This window comes from Leiobunum rupestre, chromosome 4 (genome assembly GCF_980474605.1).
Source record: "Leiobunum rupestre chromosome 4, qqLeiRupe1.1.hap1, whole genome shotgun sequence".
In the NCBI taxonomy this organism is placed as follows: domain Eukaryota; kingdom Metazoa; phylum Arthropoda; class Arachnida; order Opiliones; family Sclerosomatidae; genus Leiobunum; species Leiobunum rupestre.
The window spans coordinates 46,910,582-46,936,214 of record NC_143387.1 but is presented as its reverse complement, the minus strand read 5'-3'; the positions used below and the strand labels follow the sequence as shown (position 1 = coordinate 46,936,214).

Below are 25,633 nucleotides of genomic sequence, written 5' to 3'. Positions count from 1 at the left end.
CTTTTCGCTGAACGTTTTACGAAAAGGGGAAAGATAATTTCCGAAATTTCCCCTTCCGACGGCAGCAAGCGCTAAAGCATCTAACCAATGAAAAATGTACACAAGAAAATGCGCGACTTTTGACGGGTTGCGTTATCCTTGTGTGGGTTGCTGTGTTTGTTGCTCCTAGCTGGAAGTGCCTATTTTAAGAATTTTTTAGAACTACCCAAAAATTAAGCAAAATTAGGATGAGATTGTAATTATGCCATTTTTGCAAAAATTTATTAGTCAAAGCGAATTTCACCAAACAAACTCCTTGCTGAAACAAAATGAGAGTCCATGATAGACATGACTATAGAATATGTCTGAGGCTTTTATAAGACGGCTCTCTTCTCTGGAATAGGCGCTTAAATAAATCTTTCTCCCAGGAAATCGCCAAGAAGTAATATTTCCGAGAGCCAGGACCCGCAAGGTATTGTTTATATCATAGAAATCTTATACTCCTACCATAGATATAGGAAACGTATATAAAGGTCTAGATAAAATATTTCAAAGGGAGTGAATACAGAGGTGACAGCTAGCAGAAACGCGTAATTTCTGCAGGCTATCCTTAAAAGGCGCTATCTATCGGTAAGAAAGCTCGTGCTATCGTCGCGAGAGCCATTGTCTCCTGCTTAAAAATGATATTAAAAGTCACCAACAGATGGTGTCTAAAGACTACGGCCTGCGGAAAGGTCAAGCAAGCACTTAGTACTAAAATGCTAAGAGAGCTCGCGCTCTTGGTCACGTGCCTTCCTCGGTGTCTGCTAGGTGTCAATTCCGTATTTTGTGTTAGGCTTAGACGCCCCGAAATTTATATACATTTATTATATCTATGTCTCCTACCTAGAATGTTCCCGTCTACGGGAGAACCTGACGCCAAGACATTTTGTAGCAACGACTAATGATTATATAGACTTTGCTTAAGCTTCAGCCAATCAGCGCCTATTAATTGACTACGGCAAGCCGCTAGCGCCATAACATGGCGGTTAAAAATAGTAGAAGCTCAGACGATTTTTACAGGATCCATCCGATCCAAGCTCGCAGAATTCCCATAGGTTTTTGCTGGAGTTTTTCACATGAACCACTTCAACGTTTTTGAATTTTTATTTAATAATAGTGTTAAGATTTTTTAAAATTTTAGTTTTGTATTAACACGGCCAACTTTGATTTCTCGCGCATCTCTCGCGCTCCAGCAGCCATCTCATTCGTTGACGTTTCTGTGTTAACCTATGAGCAAAAGATGTGTATGACGTCAGCGCCCCTAGCGGATTATTATTTTTAGTATAGTTTTTACATTGAAGACAATATAACCACCGAGCGTGGCGCTGAACTCCTACACGTTTTAGTACAGTTTATAGGGGGAAAATCCTTGCTCGCGGAATTTCGACGAATGTGTTGGCCGTAGTAGCGCGAACAGCGCGTGATCAAAGTTGGCCGTGGTATTAACCTTTGTATTTAAAGGTTATTTCACATTTAAAGTAAGTAATATTATGTTTGTAGAAACTTAGATAAACAAAAACCTTATGAAAGAGTAATTATATCCCAGAAAAAATACATTACACTAAAGAATGACACTTATGACGAATTGACGACAGTCATTGAATTAAACAGCAGCAATCACACTGATAATTGTCTTATTTTTCAAAACTTTACCTTCTATTTAATAATATGCTTTTTCTCTTAGAAGCTTAGCTAAGATAAATGTCTCGCACTCTGCTTAAATTCAACATTCCACTGTTAAACAACATAAGAGATAGTACTCAACGAAGACCGATATTTACAATGTTAAATAAAGTGTTTTTAAAAAACCGGATATTGCAGTAATTATAGTCCTGAGTAATTGTTCCACTAGGCTCACTGAACTTCCTGAAGTAATTTTTACCAAATCATCAATTTGAAAGCCCGCCGTTTGTTAACATTTCAAATTGCCCAGAGGCTTAAGGAAACCCAAACTTTTACCTGTACAACGACTCATTACCGTCCACCGCAAATCGTTTTCTACTGTTCTACATGTGGAAATGAAACATCGAGGCGCCATAACAACAAACAACGCAATAGTTATCCAAAACGTTTGCATATAAGAGAAAAATCTTTACGAGTAAAGAAACAGTCTACCATGTTTAAAAAATATATTAAACTCGTTCACGGCCCCATGCAAGCGCTCACGTGAGCGCGTGCAGGGGGCCGTGACTCGATTGACGTGGGCCAATCAAATGCGGGTTCTTAAGGTGACGTAATCCATAATCGAATTATTATTTTCAGTAACTCAAACTAGATGGAAACGAGTCGTTGCTGTAGTCACTCTTTGAATCGTGATTGGCTGATAATGACGAAACCTCCGAAAATGTAATTGGCCCATTTTGTATTTATACGGAATCATTCTATGTTATAAGATTTCTATGGTTTATATAGTGCTTGTTGAAACTTGCTGGGGCCGCTGCTGCGAAAAGGTAAAAAAAGACCAAAAACCGTACGCGTATCGGTTTTTAATAAATAAATATATTTTAGCATATTTAACATAAATTATGCCTATAAACGGAGGCACACTTATGAGTAATTATTAGCGATTTCCACTAGGGGATTTCCGGCGCTCCGGGAGCGCTCGTGATGAGATTTCGTCCTCTGAGAGCGAAAATTTTGATCCGAGAAATTCGACGGATCGACAGATTTCGAGCGGTTTTCGTGATTTTTAAAAATGGCGGAACTAGATAGGACAATAAATATTCGGGCTGCTTATTTGTTTATAGAATCGTCTTCGGATAGTTTCGACGAAGAAATAGAGGCAATTCTTTTAAGGCAAACGCCGGAAATAGTATAAAGGCCTAAAATAATATGATAAATAGAGGATGTGGTTTATTCCTACTCTGAAAATGAAGCAAGTTCTTCTTTACGCCTAGGCCTAACCATGAATGATTAATAAAGTTTATGGAATACAATATTATTGTCCGCCATGACTTTCCGCGTATTTCGCTGGAAATACTCGCCCCGAGAGTTGTGTAAGGTTTTTAAGGAAATTTACTGAATCGTGATGATTGATTGTTCACAGAAATATTCCTAGCCCTTGCTCAAAGATATTAATTCACCAAGGCGGGGGGAATATGGCGACAAAATGCGAGTCGTGGCCTTATCGTGGAGAGAATTAAATCTGAGAGAGGGGGTTACATACAGGGGAAAGAAAAAAATAAAAAAGAGGGGGAGATTCGAATTCAGAATGGAAACCCTTTGTCGTTAATCAATCACAAAATCTTTATTTAACACTCAAATTTATAAATAACACTAAAATACAAAACAAATTAACAAAATTTGCCGGGGGGATTGAGGGGATGATTTTAGTTTGCTTCTAATGATGGTTAGGCCATTTCTACTATGGTTCTTTTAGCTTTTTCCAATATACGAGGGGAATTTAAACACTAAAAATACACTCTTTGACCTTAATTTGTTACTATTTTCTATGGGATCGGTTCCTATATCCCTACTCTCAGGCATCTTGGGCTCGAAGGACGGAGGGGACAGAAATTAATATACACTTACACGAAATAATAAACACTACAATTAAACTACAATTAGATATTCGACAATTACACAATAGCAATGTTAACTCACAATAAAACTAAACAAAAATGGCTACAACGAGGGTACAATGCGAACTAAAAAATATATTCCGAACTGTATAAATACACGAAGCAAAATAAACTCAACCTCGAGGGGGCTTGCTTTAAACCATGCTTTAAACCTTTTTCTCGAACAATAGCGTGGGGTTAAACTTTCTCTCTAAAACTTTTTCTCTACTTTCACTGGCTACTTCGTATTTCGACCCTGGGTACTCTACAATGGGGGGGGGGGGGGGGGTTTATGATGGAAATTCTACTCATCATCTATTTCGGTGTCCTCCGCTACGTTGTCGTCTCTCCGTTTACGGGTTTTCTCGTTCCTCGGTTTACGTAAGATGCCCGACACACGCACTTCACAGAACGGGACGTCTTTGGGGGCTGCTTGTTTACGCGTTTCTTTATTCACACTTTTCTTTGATTCTCTTTATTTACTCGTCTACGGTTTGGCGGCCGGATTGCGGGTTTCTTCCTATATTCTTTTACTTCACAAGCTGACGGGGGCGTAGGTACTTCGGGTTTCGGTCTGAAATGTCCGGCTAGGCTAGGGAATCGGTCTCGGTCATGGGTCATCTGGTTTTCTTCCCTCGGAACGTCTAGATTTTGGGTGATCAACAGGTGATTCGAGGGTGCTGAGGGCATTACGCTTCCCGGATTCTTACTACTCGGCTTATACTCTTCCGGTCGGAATGTCCTGGCTGTGGGTCATCTAGGCAATCATGGAGCGTTGTTCCGATCATGTGGTTTGCATCGAGGGTTAATTAATATTTAAGCGCGACTTCATCGCACATTATTTTATATTTATTTCGACATGGTTTCTCCGGATAATGCAGGTGGACTTCCTTCCTGGTAAAAGTTGAGTTCTCTCCAGTTCTCTACCATTCTCTACCATTCTGTCGAGGTCTGCCAAAAGCAGAGTTCTGTCTTTTTGGGGCTCTGTCTCTTGGTTTTGTTCCAAGGATTGTAGGTGGAGTTGAATCAAAAGTAATTAGTGACCTCCCTTCTTACGTGGGTCATTGGTGCCCCTAAGACTCGTGTCCTATGATGGTACTGATGACGTCGTCTGATCCACGAAAGGTCGCTCGGGGTTGCGGGGGGGGGGGGATGCCAGAGAGTCTCGATGTTCCCGATTTTCTGTCTCCAAGCGGAAACGTCCGGGCGCCCTCTGGACCCTGTGGCGGCGGCCTTGGAAAACGAGCGCTTTTGTTGGGTTATCGCTACCTGGTAGTTAATATGAAGCCTGTGGACTTGAAATGATTTCATGGGATCGCTGTGAGCTGAGGGAGCTTTACTGGTTTAGTTCGGAAAGTTTTAGGGAAAATCTGGTCTGGGAAAGTTCGCTGAATGTATTGCACCACGGTCTTGTGACCGAGAGAAAAACACTTTAATTAGCGAGAGATTAATTTTAGTATTGCTGAAGGCAGGGATTTAGTTTATAATTTATATTGAGAGAATGGTTTAATTAATTATCTTAATTTTATATTTTATCGTGGGGTTTGATCGAGTTCTATAAGGCGTATAAACAATAATTAATTTGTATGTATGGTTCAAAAGTTATTTAAGTTTTTAGTTTATCATTAAATTAAATTTATATTTAACACGGGGATTAGTTTCATTAAATAGAGCTCGGAATTCTAAGAAATTTGACGTATGGGGCTTTACGAATACTTAACAAAAACTGTAAATTTAGAGGGTCAAGAGTGCGGGGAAAACGTAATAACAAAAGTAAATAAAACACAGAAAATATAAAAAAATGTAAATAAGTGGGGGAAAGTGAACCTGAAGGGTTACAGTTGCTCTTAAAACGAGGTTGTATTTCACTGGGAGACTCGCTCGACCACGATCCTTGGAAATCTCGACACGAGCTGTGACGTCGAAATCGATTTCGGGGCGCTCTCGGAATCGCTATATGTTACATAATTACTCATAAGTGTGCCTCTTTTTAACATCTCTGTATTAAAAATTTAAATGAGACCTTGTTTCACAGCCACCAAAGAAAATACGGACTAACGTCGCGTAAAACTGGTTTTAACTTCCTTCCCTCCCCGCCAGAACTAGTTTTGATGACGATAAAACCATAAGACTATTGATAAAACCGTTATCGACTGGGAAGTGACGTTAATATCGTCATATCCTTGCAACAAGGTCTCATTGAGAAAAAGTTATTTCTGGCACACTTATGAGTAATTATGTTACATATGATTTTAGTTTCCCCTTTTTTACCTTTTCAGCGTGGTTTAATGTTATCTTTAAACAAGCCAACGGTGGTTCTACTTTTTCTTGCATTCTGATATCAAGATTGGCAATGATGAGCACAAAATATAAAATATAACGTTTAGGTGTCTCTTCTTTTTGGGGTTCTTAACATAAGGCCACCTTTAACAATCAATAGGGGAGCAATTCTTTCAACAATGGCACTAGGGGAGACACTTAATTTGAATTTCGTTTATTTTCGCTAGTTTTGGATCCAGGAAAACGAGAGTTTAAGCAAGGATTCTTTATTAACAGGATGAGTCGCCTACGGTATAACCTGTATTGGGAAAGCGGGGGCAGCTGCCTGGGGATTTAGGTAGACTATGAGGTCGTGAGCATCTTGTTTCGACCATCTCAAGGACAAAATCTAGTCTCTTCAAAATGGCGCTTTACGCTTACGAGAATATGTAGTCGCTTAGTTTAAGAAACGTTTTCTACGTTACGTTTGATTTTGGATTCTTTCTTTACTTTTGGCGAGCTGAGCTTGATGAAAGTTCTTCATACCACTGACCCGTTCTTTGTTTGAAGATTTTAGGGATCACACAGCCAAATGTTTTATTTGTGGCTATTTATTTGCACACTTTGCATTTTTTCATATGACATTGGGGGAAAATCAAGGACTAGGTTTTCTTCTAGCTACTTGTCTTGGGGTTTCTTTGAAGGTGACTTCTTCTGCTTTTCCAATATGTCTCTCGGGTTGTTCGCTCATCCATAGTTTATCTCCTGTTTCACTGTGCCTATGTCACATTTCTTCAGCCAGTATCTGAATCGGAATTCTTGTTGTCTATTTTTTCCTCCGTTTCGTGGTTTTGTTCTCCTTCTATTTGGGGAGGGTAGAAATTTTTGGTGCCGGAAACGTAGGCTTGGGCGGTATTAGTTACTTGTGGTTTCGGTCTGTGGTGATATCCCTCTGTTGGGAAAGACAAACGCTTTATCGAACTTGGTAATCCTTTTTCTCTCTTTCGTCTTTGGGTGACTAGTGGAAAATATTTCTTGGGAACGAGGGGGTGAGGTAGGGGCTCTTTCCTCTATTGACTGGGTATCCAAACTCGCTGTGGTTGAATTTGCTGGTGAAATCGGCTTTCAGGTTGTTTTTCTTGACTTTCTCTTTCTTTCAATGGCGTCAGGGTGATACTTGGAGAGAAATCGGAAGTATCTTTAAATTAGGCCTTAAGGACTATTTTATACCTTTTAATTTAGAATTAGAACTGGTTTTAAGAGGGGTTTCGAGATACCAAACGTCACTAGCATCAGATTATTCTAAGGGATTGGAATTTATGGGTCTACGACAATCCGTCGGAAACTTTTCGGGTGGGTGATAACTTGGTGTAGTCAATTCGTTGGACGAATATTTGCGGGACGTGCCAATTGGTCGTATGATAATTTGGAGCATGCGTCAATTGGGTGTGCGCGACAATTTTCTGAACGATTATACGGTGCGAACGACAGTTGGGTGTGCGCGACAATTTGTCGAACGATAATACGGTGCAGACGACAATTAGGTAAACGATAATACGGTGCAGATGACAATTGGGTGTGCTCGATAATTAGGATTAACGATAATAGGGTACATGCGATAATTAGCTGAACGATAATAGGGTGCATGCGATAATTAGCTGAACGATAATAGGGTGCATGCGATAATTAGCTGAACGATAATAGGGTGCATGCGATAATTAGCTGAACGATAATAGGGTGCATGCGATAATTAGCTGAACGATAATAGGGTGCATGCGATAATTAGCTGAACGATAATAGGGTGCATGCGATAATTAGCTGAACGATAATAGGGTGCATGCGATAATTAGCTGAACGATAATAGGGTGCATGCGATAATTAGCTGAACGATAATAGGGTGCATGCGATAATTAGCTGAACGATAATAGGGTGCATGCGATAATTAGCTGAACGATAATAGGGTGCATGCGATAATTAGCTGAACGATAATAGGGTGCATGCGATAATTAGCTGAACGATAATAGGGTGCATGCGATAATTAGCTGAACGATAATACGGTGCAGACGACAATTGGGTGTGCGCGATAATTAGGATTAACGATAATAGGGTGCATGCGATAATTAGCTGAACGATAATAGGGTGCATGCGATAATTAGCTGAACGATAATAGGGTGCATGCGATAATTAGCTGAACGATAATAGGGTGCATGCGATAATTAGCTGAACGATAATAGGGTGCATGCGATAATTAGGTGAACGATAATACGGTGCAGACGACAATTGGGTGTGCGCGACAATTAGGAGAACGATAATTTTTCGTTTGCATTTACGATAAAAGAAAATCGGGTGAATACGTTTTCAATGAACGTTTCAATGGAACCCTATATAGTTTACAGCCATAGGAAGCTTCCCATATAAATAATGTGTACTCATGAAAATGTTGGTATAAAGATCTGTAAATATTACAGTTATAAATAAAAACAAAGATTGCAATGTAAAATGTCTCTTTATTTATACGAAACGAGCGCCGTCCCTCTCAATAAAAGCAAGGAGGATTAAGGGAAGGTCGCCATTCGGATAAAGGTCTAGTTTCACTTCTCTCTTTCGAAAAAGGGTTCAAACATCTTTTTTCCTTCCCCCTCGTAACCCCTCTATTGATAGCGACGGTCAGCTCGCTCCCCGAACTTCACGGTTTGAGAGGATTATACGCAGCCTCATCGCTGTACTGCTTAAAATTAGAGTGAAAATGCTCCATCTAACGCTTAAACTACCAACCTAACTTGGCTGTATATACCCCAGTAGGGCCCGTGGAAAACGCATTTTACTTTTTGGTCGAGTTTTCGAGTCTTCTGTATCCGAAATTTTCAACTTCCGACAGATTTCAAATAAACATGGCGTGAAAATTCTTACAACTCAAAATTTTAAAAAATAGCTTTATTGATATAATTAAAAACAATGAGCTTTATTAATATGATTTGACTTCAATTAATCATTGATAAATTAGCTTTTATTGGCACTTATTTCAGATTTATTACAGACATTTCCGAAATTTCTTACGGGGTATCATTTTTCAGTTCCGATATACTCCCAACATGGACTAATTAATGTATACACAGGGACGGTCCGCATAGGAAATTTAGCGGCTAGCGATTGCTAAAAGAGAGGGGTGTGTCTATCCGGTGATTGAGAATTTCATTCTCAATCACCGGATAGACACAAAGAGCTTGGCTCCCGCCGTTCACCCGCGCCTATCCCGTTCCTCCCCCACCCGCGCCCCCATCTCAATCACCAGAATTTCTAATCACCAGAATTTCTAATCACCAGATTCTCCCGTTCACGGGTTGCTTTCCCCCAACCCCCATTCACTGGATACTTTATCTCTCGTTCACCAGCTCCTTTCCCCCATTGCTTTCACCCCTTCTAATCACCAGTTGCTTTCCCCCATCTCTAGGCAATAAAAACAACCATAATTGTTATCTCTCATACTATCGATCCCAATCGCTAGAAATTGGCTTTTTCCCCATTCGCTATAAATCGCAGCAGTTTGCCAGAATTAGTTTTATCTCTCCGAAATAATTAATGTACCCAAAATTGGACCGCCAGTTTATTATTCTTTTTAGGGGAATCTCTATGGGAGTTTAACATTACAATAAAGCTAAAAGGTCCAGTTTGGGGTACATAGGGTCCGAAATGGGGTACATAGGGCCGAAAATGGTGACTTTGGTCGTTTTTGGGTAACATTTGGTCCATTTTGGTCCATTTTTGGGTACATCCCTGCTTTCCCCCATCCCCATTCTCCAAAATTAGTTTTCCTCGCGCAGATATCTGGAGATTAGATTTTTACCCGTTTGCTTATCGCTTTCGAACCCCTTAATTTCTAATCTCTAGGCAATAAAAACAAGTTATTTACATTTAATTTTTTATTTTAGAACTTTGTTTTACATGTTAGTAGGTACTATCAGATATTCCATTAGATGGTTATCTTGTACATTACACAATTAAAACAAATTAAAGTAGTTAAGTTTACAGGCATTTAAATGGGGTGAAACGATCTCCTGCAACTTAATTTAATTAAAAGTTCTAACTCACGTATTTGTAGTGTTTAGCAACAGTATCGTCTGACATCCGAGGGACAGTTACAAACGTCTTCTTCTGGTACAGGTGAGAAGCTTTTGTCAGAGACCGTAGTTGCTTTTGGCGTCGGGGGAATGTCCCATTCTAGCGAAAGGTACTTTTTTTCCGATGGTGAATTATCCCTAGCCGGACAGTTTGGAAAGAATCTAGCATGTTCAAGTTCTGGTACGTCTCCTGATTTCCATCCTTCTAATACGCCATGGCATTTGTAACATCGTACTTCATCGCCCCGCTGAATATAGTAGAATCCAGCCTTCGCTAGTTGCTCCTTAGTGACGTGCGGATTTTTCCAGTGACGAAACGTTTCAAGTCGATACACTTCAATGTCCATAGCTGATCTAGACCAAATACGTTCTATAGTTTCAAATGATACATTCTCTAAGCCTACATTTACCCCTAAGTCTACTAAACCTAATTTTATCAATATGGTTAAATTTCTACGCTAAAATTATCAATATAAATGCTTTTTTCAATATGCAAATTGTTTTAAATATGTCTAAAAATATAGTCTATTACCAAGAAAAAATAGTTACTTACTTTATGGGTAGAAATCCTTTGTCAAGCTGTAGAAAAGACTGAGCGAACCGTCAGCAGGTCTTTACTCGTCAATGTGCCGTAGAGAAATGACGCACGGAAGATTAATTTATTCCTATCTTGTTGAGAATAATTCATCACGTGATCTAAACTTCAAATAACCCTCAAATTCTATTGGCTGTCTCTCTCTGACAGTTTAAACTGCCTCTAATGATTGACGGCACATATTAACCCACTTGAGTATTTGGAAAAAACCCTTTGCTACTCAAGGAGAGTTTTGGAAATACCACGTTGACGATATCAAAATCGAGCTCTCACTTGAAAATGTTTACGGAAAACAATCCTCTTGGAAAATTGAGTTACGTAGAAGATTGCTAAAAAATAGCTATGTGTTAAGTTTTTTTCAATAATGAGTCTTATTTTTTACATTTTAAAGTATTTATTAAGAGTGAAAAATCCTATGACTACACTGACGGCATATCTTAAGTACCGGTGGAAAAATCCAGTGCTCAAAGTTCAGTTATCTTATTAAACGTGCGCGTGCACAGAAAATGAACGAGTCACGTGATAGTAACTTAATTTCTACGCTAATCTTACCCCTACTAGACCTAATTTCTGTCTAATACATTTCCAATATATATATATAAAAGAATGCCTAAAAAATTCATTTTAAATATAATAAAATAGCCTAGCTGATTATTATTATTATAACTTACTTTTCAGCGTGACCTTCAATGACTATTCCCAATGCTAAGACTCTTTATTGAGATAACTAAGAATTGATTCCCATGACTACCCTGACGGCATATCTTAAGTACCAGTGGAAAAAAAATCCATTGCTCAAAGTTCAGTTATCTTATTAATCGGGTGCGCGCGCACAGAAAATGAAAGTCACGTGAGAATCGGTACGTCACTGAAAATAGTGGAAGTGTCATCACTAGAGTTCTTTTATCAATATATTTAATTAAGGATTATTTCAAAGTTTAGATGGCGCCATGGTTCTCAAAGCAGTGATATTAAAAGATCTCAACGGGTGGAATTGGAGAAACGCTAAAAATATTATCGACATATTCATTCTCCCTAAGTATAAATAAATAAATAAATAAATAAATACATTCTTGGCATAGTAGTAGGATTTTAAGAAAAAAATTAAATACGGAAAATCAATTATTTTATTTTAAAGGTTTTGTGATTTCTCACCAAACAATTTCAACATCTTCAATGTAGGCTATCACATCAGGGGCATCTCAAAAATCTTTTTCCTCTGATCTCCTAGTTTCTGCCTCTGTCTTTAGTATTTATAAATATTTTCCTATCCATAAACCATTTCCTAACTGGTGGACATTGATAACACTAAAAGTTTACTTATAATAATATGCTGAAATACATTTTCCAATACGCAAAAAATTAAAGCTAGACCTAAAAACCTGTAAAGTGTAAATAGTTAAGACTAAATTTCTAAGCCTAGCCCATGAAAGTACATTTTCCGTAAATCATATCCTAACATGAATGCATTTGTTTTTTTTTTAAAAAATATGCTAATTAATTTCGTAAACAAGCATAAATTTTAGTTCGCCCTTCCTCCAAAATATCTAATAGAGCTAGTACATTCTCGATAAATATACATGTTCTTGGGGAATAAGAGACGTTTTTTTATCAAAGTAAGCCAAGTTTAAAGCTTATTGTCATTGGTTCCATAACAAAAACCACATTCGGATCAAAATAAATTTATTTATTTTATTTTTATACAGATTTTTTTTCATTTTTTTTGCCTTAATTTCAATTTTGGGAGTCGGTACCCGTTTCACCGAAGATGAAGATGCTTCGTTTTATTCAGCGTTGGGTAAATCGCCGTGTAAAAAAACATCTAGCATTGCATTAACTTTTTCCTCGTCCTCGTCCGAGACCCCTACAATACGTCTCTCGATCTATAAAGTAAAGAAATCAAAATAATAAGCTAAAAGATAATCCATACCTTCTATTCACTAGTTCAATTTATCACTGTCTCATATATCCACTATCGTACATACATACATTCATACACTAACTTACTAACGCTTTAGTCTCCGCAAGTTTTTATGTTGTATAATCAAAGTTTTGAATCGAATAATAATAATAATAATAATAATTAGATCAAAACAAATTTCAAGCTTACGTTAATGTATTCCCTTGAGTGAGGGCCCAATCTTTGAAAAATCTTCTCAATGACGACATGGGTAGCTAGATGGACGTCGATGTAACCTTCGTCCTCTTGCAGGTTCAATTCACGTAAATACCAGTTTTTATATTTTCTTAACATTATTTCTAACGTTCTAAACGAAAATTGTTTTTCGTTTGGCATATCAGGCTTAAAAGAAAACCTAAGAACTGCTTTAGTTACACGCATATCCACGTTGTTTTCCATAGCTAATATTTAGCCCTTAAACTTGCTCGTAATTACGAAGAATGTAAAAATGTAGAATGCTCGCTCCTATATTTATGCCAAATCAGAAATCACTTGAAATAATAACTTCATTTGGTACTTAAAAAACGGTGAGAGGTGGGAGGAGGGGTTTGGTAATTTATAAATCTTTATAATCAAATGTACCATAGCAAAAGTATATAAATAATACAAGAAGTGCACTAATTATTATTTTCGCTCGCCAGGTAATTTCGTTTGATTTCCGTTTCGCACGGACGCAGATAACATGGTAACGCGACTACAGCGAACCGATAAAGCTAATTAATAAAATATTGTCAACCATTTGATATTAGAAATGTTAAAATAAAACTTTTACAGATAAATCTAATTTATAAAATATTGCCAATTGAGGGTTTGCAAGTTAGTTTGATTATAGGTTTTGAGTGTTAGAATAGAAATAACGCTAAATACAGGGTTAAATTCAATTCAAAATAAAAGACCATGACAATAAAAAATAACCTTTAAAATATAAATCGCGAAGAAAATGAAGTAACGCGACTTTTAAAATTAGTATAAAATGTTTAATCCCTCTGAAAACGTGAAAATTCATATAGGACAAAACCCAAATACATGTTTACTGAGCTTAGCACTCTACTTTTTCAATCCTCTATTCTCAATGGTGGCCTCTATTTTTACCATCGTCTGCTTCGTAAACTTTATGGATGCATTGGAAGGGCTCAAATTAAGCTAAGTGGGTACACTTCTTGTTTAATTTATATACTTCTAACCATATTAAAGTATCAATTTTAATAAAAGGAATTCAACTTAAGTGTTGTTTTGCTATCTGAAATTCGAAAACAAAGAAGGTAGTACAGGGGTACTTAAGTTGATTTTAATATTTTTTTTAGAAATAACTTAAGTATACAGCGAAATAATCATTAGTGGTATCTAATTTTTTAAGTGCCCACATACTTCTCATCTCGTATAAAAGAGGGTCATTTTTGTACTATAAAACCATTCCATTCCTGAAATCCGCTACAGGAAAAAAGTTGATTAAGCTAAGCAATTTACGAGCGACGTCCTAGCGTACTTGTAATTAAGAAAGTAAGTACTTAGTTTTACGATTTTGCTTAAAACTATGATTTTAAATCGATAAAGTGAAACACGTAAAGTGTCCCTGACCAAAATTGTTTCACAAACATCTGTACCGTTTAATAAGATACGAGTATGATAACGATTTCTAGAGCCCTATGTTCGATAATGATTCATTAGGAAAATTTGAATATAGTTTAAATTTTTAATTACTTATTTTTTGGTTTGACTACCAATTTGGAGGACTACTGTTTTGATTTTGATATAACTAAATTTGATTGGTTTTCGAAAAGTTTTCTCTTCTACCCCCAGCCCCCAGTTTATAATTATGATGTCAGTTGTAAATTGTTTTTTTCGAGTATAAAAAGGGTAAACAGAAAAATTGAGAGATAGTATTAAGAAAACAGCCAATTCGAATTGTTTCGGAATCGGCTCGAGGGACTAAGTACGTAGATATACGTCAATTGTAAATTCTAAACTTTGTATATATATTATATTCATTCATTCATTCTTACTAATTTTATAGTAATGGATCCTATTTCCATAACTTTGGCCTCGGGAAATGAGTACGTCGGTACGACAACCGAATCTATGATTTGCTTTCACTGCGGCGAATGTACGGAAGAATTGGCAGTAAGAGGCGGAGGACTCTTCTTTTGCTGGGGTCGAGAGTGCGCGCATTATCAAATGGGAGTAATTTTTCGACATGGTAATGTCTATACCAAACACATCCCAGAGCATCTTATAAAGGAGTTCCCGCCCCATCTCCGCTGTACGTACTGTGGAAGAAGAGGGTCGAAGAGAAGCCGTCGACGGGAGGAGTGCTCAGCGTTCGATTTCATGGGATGCTGTCATTACCCTAAGCCTCCCAGAGACCGAACTGTAGTTCGTTTTATAAATAGATAAATAAATAAATAAAATTGCGAATAATTTACAAATAAATGTCTATTGACTTTTCTTCATCCTATAATATAAGTTTATTCCTAAATTTTTAAGCTTATTACAATAAGATTTCTTTAAGAGAGAGAGAGAAAAGAATTGCTTAAATTAGGAAGTAATAATGAATCTATTGAATCCAATGTAAAGAAAATGCATCAAGATATTAACTTGGAAAATCCAAAAGATGATTCACCAGTAAGCAGTATTCAGTTAATTAAAAATCATAAACAAAAACCGACTGATTACGGTGCATCAAGATATAATATTTGTATATCTTCGAAAAAAGGTGAATCATTAAACATCAACAATGCGGTAATTTACTTATAATATATTTTATATGAAAATAATTAAAGGTTTTATAAATGATAAATTATATTATAGATTATAGGTGGATCTAATAGCAAAATAGTATACGTCCAGGTAAAGTATTGTTTTATTTAGAAGTTTAAATATTAAGTTAATGGTTTATTTTAGAATAACTATATGTTAAATGATTTATTTTAGAATAGCGTTGATACATATGGTGGTAGGACAACATTAGAAAGTAGGTATATTGATTTAAAAAAACTATCGATTAATTAAACATTTTAATAATATTTTTACATAGCTTCGATAGTATCCAGAGATTGTACGATTGTTATTACGAAATGAAACTAATTTATTTTATAATAAATATAGGTAGTAAAATGCTGCAAAAACCTCTGACTTTACGTTCAATACGTTAAAATAGATTACAATACGTAAATATAGGTGAAAAAATACTAGAAAAACACGCATACTATTATTTTTTTTAATTTTTGGAAATACACAACATCCACCAGTTACTTCGCAATGACGAACTGGCTGCTCTCTTTGTCCCAGGAGACATGACCAATGAGTTGGCAAAGTACGGAAAAGACTCGTACATCCAAGAATTGGCAACAGGTGGCGCAAAAAATTACGTGTTCCGTATAAATCAAGGCGTAATTTTTTGCGCCACCTGTTGCCAATTCTTGGATGTACGAGTCTTTTCCGTACTTTGCCAACTCATTGGTCATGTCTCCTGGGACAAAGAGAGCAGCCAGTTCGTCATTGCGAAGTAACTGGTGGATGTTGTGTATTTCCAAAAATTAAAAAAAATAATAGTATGCGTGTTTTTATAGTATTTTTTCACCTATATTTACGTATTGTAATCTATTTTAACGTATTGAACGTAGAGTCAGAGGTTTTTGCAGCATTTTACTACCTATATTTATTATAAAATAAATTAGTTTCATTTTGTAATAACAATCGTACAATCTCTGGATACTATCGAAGCTATGTAAAAATATTATTAAAATGTTTAATTAATCGATAGTTTTTTTAAATCAATATACCTACTTTCTAATGTTGTCCTACCACCATATGTATCAACGCTATTCTAAAATAAATCATTTAACATATAGTTATTCTAAAATAAACCATTAACTTAATATTTAAACTTCTAAATAAAACAATACTTTACCTGGACGTATACTATTTTGCTATTAGATCCACCTATAATCTATAATATAATTTATCATTTATAAAACCTTTAATTATTTTCATATAAAATATATTATAAGTAAATTACCGCATTGTTGATGTTTAATGATTCACCTTTTTTCGAAGATATACAAATATTATATCTTGATGCACCGTAATCAGTCGGTTTTTGTTTATGATTTTTAATTAACTGAATACTGCTTACTGGTGAATCATCTTTTGGATTTTCCAAGTTAATATCTTGATGCATTTTCTTTACATTGGATTCAATAGATTCATTATTACTTCCTAATTTAAGCAATTCTTTTCTCTCTCTCTCTTAAAGAAATCTTATTGTAATAAGCTTAAAAATTTAGGAATAAACTTATATTATAGGATGAAGAAAAGTCAATAGACATTTATTTGTAAATTATTCGCAATTTTATTTATTTATTTATCTATTTATAAAACGAACTACAGTTCGGTCTCTGGGAGGCTTAGGGTAATGACAGCATCCCATGAAATCGAACGCTGAGCACTCCTCCCGTCGACGGCTTCTCTTCGACCCTCTTCTTCCACAGTACGTACAGCGGAGATGGGGCGGGAACTCCTTTATAAGATGCCCTGGGATGTGTTTGGTATAGACATTACCATGTCGAAAAATTACTCCCATTTGATAATGCGCGCACTCTCGACCCCAGCAAAAGAAGAGTCCTCCGCCTCTTACTGCCAATTCTTCCGTACATTCGCCGCAGTGAAAGCAAATCATAGATTCGGTTGTCGTACCGACGTACTCATTTCCCGAGGCCAAAGTTATGGAAATAGGATCCATTACTATAAAATTAGTAAGAATGAATGATTGAATATAATATATATACAAAGTTTAGAATTTACAATTGACGTATATCTACGTACTTAGTCCCTCGAGCCGATTCCGAAACAATTCGAATTGGCTGTTTTCTTAATACTATCTCTCAATTTTTCTGTTTACCCTTTTTATACTCGAAAAAAACAATTTACAACTGACATCATAATTATAAACTGGGGGCTGGGGGTAGAAGAGAAAACTTTTCGAAAACCAATCAAATTTAGTTATATCAAAATCAAAACAGTAGTCCTCCAAATTGGTAGTCAAACCAAAAAATAAGTAATTAAAAATTTAAACTATATTCAAATTTTCCTAATGAATCATTATCGAACATAGGGCTCTAGAAATCGTTATCATACTCGTATCTTATTAAACGGTACAGATGTTTGTGAAACAATTTTGGTCAGGGACACTTTACGTGTTTCACTTTATCGATTTAAAATCATAGTTTTAAGCAAAATCGTAAAACTAAGTACTTACTTTCTTAATTACAAGTACGCTAGGACGTCGCTCGTAAATTGCTTAGCTTAATCAACTTTTTTCCTGTAGCGGATTTCAGGAATGGAATGGTTTTATAGTACAAAAATGACCCTCTTTTATACGAGATGAGAAGTATGTGGGCACTTAAAAAATTAGATACCACTAATGATTATTTCGCTGTATACTTAAGTTATTTCTAAAAAAAATATTAAAATCAACTTAAGTACCCCTGTACTACCTTCTTTGTTTTCGAATTTCAGATAGCAAAACAACACTTAAGTTGAATTCCTTTTATTAAAATTGATACTTTAATATGGTTAGAAGTATATAAATTAAACAAGAAGTGTACCCACTTAGCTTAATTTGAGCCCTTCCAATGCATCCATAAAGTTTACGAAGCAGACGATGGTAAAAATAGAGGCCACCATTGAGAATAGAGGATTGAAAAAGTAGAGTGCTAAGCTCAGTAAACATGTATTTGGGTTTTGTCCTATATGAATTTTCACGTTTTCAGAGGGATTAAACATTTTATACTAATTTTAAAAGTCGCGTTACTTCATTTTCTTCGCGATTTATATTTTAAAGGTTATTTTTTATTGTCATGGTCTTTTATTTTGAATTGAATTTAACCCTGTATTTAGCGTTATTTCTATTCTAACACTCAAAACCTATAATCAAACTAACTTGCAAACCCTCAATTGGCAATATTTTATAAATTAGATTTATCTGTAAAAGTTTTATTTTAACATTTCTAATATCAAATGGTTGACAATATTTTATTAATTAGCTTTATCGGTTCGCTGTAGTCGCGTTACCATGTTATCTGCGTCCGTGCGAAACGGAAATCAAACGAAATTACCTGGCGAGCGAAAATAATAATTAGTGCACTTCTTGTATTATTTATATACTTTTGCTATGGTACATTTGATTATAAAGATTTATAAATTACCAAACCCCTCCTCCCACCTCTCACCGTTTTTTAAGTACCAAATGAAGTTATTATTTCAAGTGATTTCTGATTTGGCATAAATATAGGAGCGAGCATTCTACATTTTTACATTCTTCGTAATTACGAGCAAGTTTAAGGGCTAAATATTAGCTATGGAAAACAACGTGGATATGCGTGTAACTAAAGCAGTTCTTAGGTTTTCTTTTAAGCCTGATATGCCAAACGAAAAACAATTTTCGTTTAGAACGTTAGAAATAATGTTAAGAAAATATAAAAACTGGTATTTACGTGAATTGAACCTGCAAGAGGACGAAGGTTACATCGACGTCCATCTAGCTACCCATGTCGTCATTGAGAAGATTTTTCAAAGATTGGGCCCTCACTCAAGGGAATACATTAACGTAAGCTTGAAATTTGTTTTGATCTAATTATTATTATTATTATTATTATTCGATTCAAAACTTTGATTATACAACATAAAAACTTGCGGAGACTAAAGCGTTAGTAAGTTAGTGTATGAATGTATGTATGTACGATAGTGGATATATGAGACAGTGATAAATTGAACTAGTGAATAGAAGGTATGGATTATCTTTTAGCTTATTATTTTGATTTCTTTACTTTATAGATCGAGAGACGTATTGTAGGGGTCTCGGACGAGGACGAGGAAAAAGTTAATGCAATGCTAGATGTTTTTTTACACGGCGATTTACCCAACGCTGAATAAAACGAAGCATCTTCATCTTCGGTGAAACGGGTACCGACTCCCAAAATTGAAATTAAGGCAAAAAAAATGAAAAAAAATCTGTATAAAAATAAAATAAATAAATTTATTTTGATCCGAATGTGGTTTTTGTTATGGAACCAATGACAATAAGCTTTAAACTTGGCTTACTTTGATAAAAAACGTCTCTTATTCCCCAAGAACATGTATATTTATCGAGAATGTACTAGCTCTATTAGATATTTTGGAGGAAGGGCGAACTAAAATTTATGCTTGTTTACGAAATTAATTAGCATATTTTTTAAAAAAAAACAAATGCATTCATGTTAGGATATGATTTACGGAAAATGTACTTTCATGGGCTAGGCTTAGAAATTTAGTCTTAACTATTTACACTTTACAGGTTTTTAGGTCTAGCTTTAATTTTTTGCGTATTGGAAAATGTATTTCAGCATATTATTATAAGTAAACTTTTAGTGTTATCAATGTCCACCAGTTAGGAAATGGTTTATGGATAGGAAAATATTTATAAATACTAAAGACAGAGGCAGAAACTAGGAGATCAGAGGAAAAAGATTTTTGAGATGCCCCTGATGTGATAGCCTACATTGAAGATGTTGAAATTGTTTGGTGAGAAATCACAAAACCTTTAAAATAAAATAATTGATTTTCCGTATTTAATTTTTTTCTTAAAATCCTACTACTATGCCAAGAATGTATTTATTTATTTATTTATTTATTTATACTTAGGGAGAATGAATATGTCGATAATATTTTTAGCGTTTCTCCAATTCCACCCGTTGAGATCTTTTAATATCACTGCTTTGAGAACCATGGCGCCATCTAAACTTTGAAATAATCCTTAATTAAATATATTGATAAAAGAACTCTAGTGATGACACTTCCACTATTTTCAGTGACGTACCGATTCTCACGTGACTTTCATTTTCTGTGCGCGCGCACCCGATTAATAAGATAACTGAACTTTGAGCAATGGATTTTTTTTCCACTGGTACTTAAGATATGCCGTCAGGGTAGTCATGGGAATCAATTCTTAGTTATCTCAATAAAGAGTCTTAGCATTGGGAATAGTCATTGAAGGTCACGCTGAAAAGTAAGTTATAATAATAATAATCAGCTAGGCTATTTTATTATATTTAAAATGAATTTTTTAGGCATTCTTTTATATATATATATTGGAAATGTATTAGACAGAAATTAGGTCTAGTAGGGGTAAGATTAGCGTAGAAATTAAGTTACTATCACGTGACTCGTTCATTTTTCTGTGCACGCGCACGTTTAATAAGATAACTGAACTTTGAGCACTGGATTTTTCCACCGGTACTTAAGATATGCCGTCAGTGTAGTCATAGGATTTTTCACTCTTAATAAATACTTTAAAATGTAAAAAATAAGACTCATTATTGAAAAAAACTTAACACATAGCCATTTTTTAGCAATCTTCTACGTAACTCAATTTTCCAAGAGGATTGTTTTCCGTAAACATTTTCAAGTGAGAGCTCGATTTTGATATCGTCAACGTGGTATTTCCAAAACTCTCCTTGAGTAGCAAAGGGTTTTTTCCAAATACTCAAGTGGGTTAATATGTGCCGTCAATCATTAGAGGCAGTTTAAACTGTCAGAGAGAGACAGCCAATAGAATTTGAGGGTTATTTGAAGTTTAGATCACGTGATGAATTATTCTCAACAAGATAGGAATAAATTAATCTTCCGTGCGTCATTTCTCTACGGCACATTGACGAGTAAAGACCTGCTGACGGTTCGCTCAGTCTTTTCTACAGCTTGACAAAGGATTTCTACCCATAAAGTAAGTAACTATTTTTTCTTGGTAATAGACTATATTTTTAGACATATTTAAAACAATTTGCATATTGAAAAAAGCATTTATATTGATAATTTTAGCGTAGAAATTTAACCATATTGATAAAATTAGGTTTAGTAGACTTAGGGGTAAATGTAGGCTTAGAGAATGTATCATTTGAAACTATAGAACGTATTTGGTCTAGATCAGCTATGGACATTGAAGTGTATCGACTTGAAACGTTTCGTCACTGGAAAAATCCGCACGTCACTAAGGAGCAACTAGCGAAGGCTGGATTCTACTATATTCAGCGGGGCGATGAAGTACGATGTTACAAATGCCATGGCGTATTAGAAGGATGGAAATCAGGAGACGTACCAGAACTTGAACATGCTAGATTCTTTCCAAACTGTCCGGCTAGGGATAATTCACCATCGGAAAAAAAGTACCTTTCGCTAGAATGGGACATTCCCCCGACGCCAAAAGCAACTACGGTCTCTGACAAAAGCTTCTCACCTGTACCAGAAGAAGACGTTTGTAACTGTCCCTCGGATGTCAGACGATACTGTTGCTAAACACTACAAATACGTGAGTTAGAACTTTTAATTAAATTAAGTTGCAGGAGATCGTTTCACCCCATTTAAATGCCTGTAAACTTAACTACTTTAATTTGTTTTAATTGTGTAATGTACAAGATAACCATCTAATGGAATATCTGATAGTACCTACTAACATGTAAAACAAAGTTCTAAAATAAAAAATTAAATGTAAATAACTTGTTTTTATTGCCTAGAGATTAGAAATTAAGGGGTTCGAAAGCGATAAGCAAACGGGTAAAAATCTAATCTCCAGATATCTGCGCGAGGAAAACTAATTTTGGAGAATGGGGATGGGGGAAAGCAGGGATGTACCCAAAAATGGACCAAATGTACCCCAAAAACGACCAAAGTCACCATTTTCGGCCCTATGTACCCCAAACTGGACCTTTTAGCTTTATTGTAATGTTAAACTCCCATAGAGATTCCCCTAAAAGGAATAATAAACTGGCGGTCCAATTTTGGGTACATTAATTATTTCGGAGAGATAAAACTAATTCTGGCAAACTGCTGCGATTTATAGCGAATGGGGAAAAAGCCAATTTCTAGCGATTGGGATCGATAGTATGAGAGATAACAATTATGGTTGTTTTTATTGCCTAGAGATGGGGGAAAGCAACTGGTGATTAGAAGGGGTGAAAGCAATGGGGGAAAGGAGCTGGTGAACGAGAGATAAAGTATCCAGTGAATGGGGGTTGGGGGAAAGCAACCCGTGAACGGGAGAATCTGGTGATTAGAAATTCTGGTGATTAGAAATTCTGGTGATTGAGATGGGGGCGCGGGTGGGGGAGGAACGGGATAGGCGCGGGTGAACGGCGGGAGCCAAGCTCTTTGTGTCTATCCGGTGATTGAGAATGAAATTCTCAATCACCGGATAGACACACCCCTCTCTGCTAAATGTGCCCTCGAGCGGCGATTGTGCGAACTAACGACAAACTGAGTCAAGGGGGATGGAAACGGGAGGAAAGGTTTAAGGGTACAAAAAAAAAGCAGTCGCCTTGCCGGCGATGTTGTAAGCTCCACGTGCGTTTAGTAAATGAATTCATTTATATCAACAATTAAATTGATTGATATTAATTTTTCGGCCCATACATTCGAGACCTTATTCTCAATTTCTCCAGACAAAAAGAAAATTAAAAAAGTGGATTTAAGTGATTCCGATAATGGTAAATCAAAGATTTTTTTGGACAAGGCTTAGAAAAAGATGAACAGGAAAGGTATAAAGAAATCTTTCGTGTGTTCTTTATGACAATACTTCGAATCACTTTTACACGAAGGGTAAACACACAGCTTTTTCCTCATAATTAATTTGTAAAACTACTTAAATAAATTAAAGCTCTTAAATCATACACCTTATTCAAATGAACGAAAAAAACCGTTTGTTTTTCAAATCATAAGCAGACGCCAACATCGATAGACTCCAAGCAGATAGAGGGCAGCATCGTTTTTCCGTTTGATGACGTTTTGACTCGGCTAACTTTGCTTAAGGGGGGGAGGAAAAGAGGGAACAGCATTAACAAGACTTAGTCGCCGATTTTATGAGAGAGTGGCGTTGTGCGGACCGTCCCTGTGTATACATTAATTAGTCCATGCTCCAAATGTTCGTGCGGTGAAAACAAAAAAAATTTCTAAACCGAAATTTATACAGGGTTGCCATACGTCAGGGAAAACAGGGAAATCAGGGAAAAGTCAGGGAATTTAAAAATGGGCCTAAAAAGTCAGGGAAATGTCAGGGAATTTTAAGAATTGGTAAAAATTCAGGGAAAAGTCAACTTACTTCGAAATTGTCGAGTTCATTAACACAATACCAAGGATAATAAAAAAATTGTTAGCACACAGCTCCAGTACTCTTGTAGACTAGATTAATACTATTATAAACTGCATTTGTTTTGACCTAGGCTTAGCCAAGGTCAAAATCTGGGCATTAATTTATCTTCATCGTGCTATAAGAGAGGTATTTCTACAAAAATTATATTATTAATTATTATGTAATAATAGAAAAGTAAAATAATCGACTGACTTACTTTTAATTAATATTTGGTAATCAGTTACGACGTGTCGTGAAGCTCTCTAACCCGAACATTGCCCTAGGTTAAAAAAAAATCCCTAAGTAAATGACGTTTTCGTGACGTGGCGGGACCCATGTCTAACAAGTTGGGCAAGCATAAAAAATTTATAGAAAGAACTATTCAATTTTATCTTGGCATTTTTTGAAGGTAATTCAACTCTAGATCTATGACAAATTCCACGATTATCATTTATTTCCTTGAATGTTTGACTGATTTTTTCAACATTGCGATAACCTTTTTACTGAAATATAAGTTAATCTAAATTTATTAACTTCTGATAAAAGTAAAATATAAAAGAAAAATTTTGGCCTTAATAAGTCAGGGAAAGTCTGTTAAAATGGTCAGGGAAAACAGGGAATAGTCAGGTAATTTGAATCTGAAAATTTTGTGGCAACCCTGTTATAGTTAATGAGCTTTTATTTGGAATTTTTTTAATTAACTAAATATTTACCGTCCATATATTCTAAAAAATGTATATTCAAAACGATCAACATTTTATTTATTTTTTATTTGTTATTATAACTGTCTGCCATAGTCTATCGACAAATTCAAAAGTTTTTTTGCTATAATAATAATTGTTTCCTTCAGTTTGAAGCTGTTTTTTTAATTTTCCTACGTGATTGTTCCAATCTAGGACAGCCAATCCACTTCTTAGTTTGTAAGTAGACTTTCCATACCTGATTCTTTTGTCTAAATAAATTAGAGCTGTATTGTTGAAAGACTCGATGTAAAATGTGTCTCTCGAATTCACAAAATCTTTTGGGTTTTTATATATCGTGCTTTTCTTGATGTAATCTTCTAAAATATTAGCAGCTTTTTTGTCTTGAATAACTTTTAGTCTAGGTATGTAACCATCTTCTCTACATTTAGAGCCTTCGAAGCAATTTGTGTGAATATTTTTGAAATGGTCAACGACATTTAAAATAAGTTTTTGTAATGTGTCAGGGTCTCCTCCACATTTTTCCATGGCCCAATACAAATGATTTCGCATTGGGGCTCTTTTATCGCTCAACTCCAGGTGCCAGGTCTTACCTGAATTGGCTCTATTGCCTTTTGTAATTTTGTCCATACCTAACGCGAAACTCTTAGCAACTAAAAGCTCATTAACTATAAATTTCGGTTTATAATTTTTTTTTTGTTTTCACCGCACGAACATTTGGAGTATATCGGAACGGAAAAATGATACCCCGTAAGAAATTTCGGAAATGTCTGTAATAAATCTGAAATAAGTGCCAATAAAAGCTAATTTATCAATGATTAATTGAAGTCAAATCATATTAATAAAGCTCATTGTTTTTAATTATATCAATAAAGCTATTTTTTAAAATTTTGAGTTGTAAGCCTTTTTCACGCCATGTTTATTTGAAATCTGTCGGTACTTGAAAATTTCGGATACAGAAGACTCGAAAACTCGACCAAAAAGTAAAATGCGTTTTCCACGGGCCCTACTGGGGTATATACAGCCAAGTTAGGTTGGTAGTTTAAGCGTTAGATGGAGCATTTTCACTCTAATTTTAAGCAGTACAGCGATGAGGCTGCGTATAATCCTCTCAAACAGTGAAGTTCGGGGAGCGAGCTGACCGTCGCTATCAATAGAGGGGTTACGAGGGGGAAGGAAAAAAGATGTTTGAACCCTTTTTCGAAAGAGAGAAGTGAAACTAGGCCTTTAACTATTGTCTATAAACATTGGGGGAAAATTAGTC

At 35.7% G+C, this 25,633-nt stretch overlaps 1 protein-coding gene across 1 annotated transcript; it reads right to left on the bottom strand.

The window, feature by feature from the left end:
* Nucleotides 1-9,838: 9,838 nt before the first annotated feature.
* Nucleotides 9,839-10,532, bottom strand: LOC149948019 (death-associated inhibitor of apoptosis 2-like). The gene is made up of 2 exons (XM_090174212.1): nucleotides 10,512-10,532; nucleotides 9,839-10,312 (listed from the first exon to the last, which is right to left on the bottom strand). Exon 2 carries the CDS (start codon nucleotides 10,303-10,305, stop codon nucleotides 9,943-9,945), a length of 363 nt encoding a protein of 120 aa, XP_090030338.1. The 5' UTR covers nucleotides 10,306-10,312; nucleotides 10,512-10,532; the 3' UTR covers nucleotides 9,839-9,942.
* Between the last annotated feature and the right edge of the window lie 15,101 nt (nucleotides 10,533-25,633).

Excerpts from the sequence above, each read along its gene's own strand:
- LOC149948019 (XM_090174212.1), bottom strand. The coding sequence starts at position 10,305 with ATGGACATTGAAGTGTATCGACTTGAAACGTTTCGTCACTGGAAAAAT.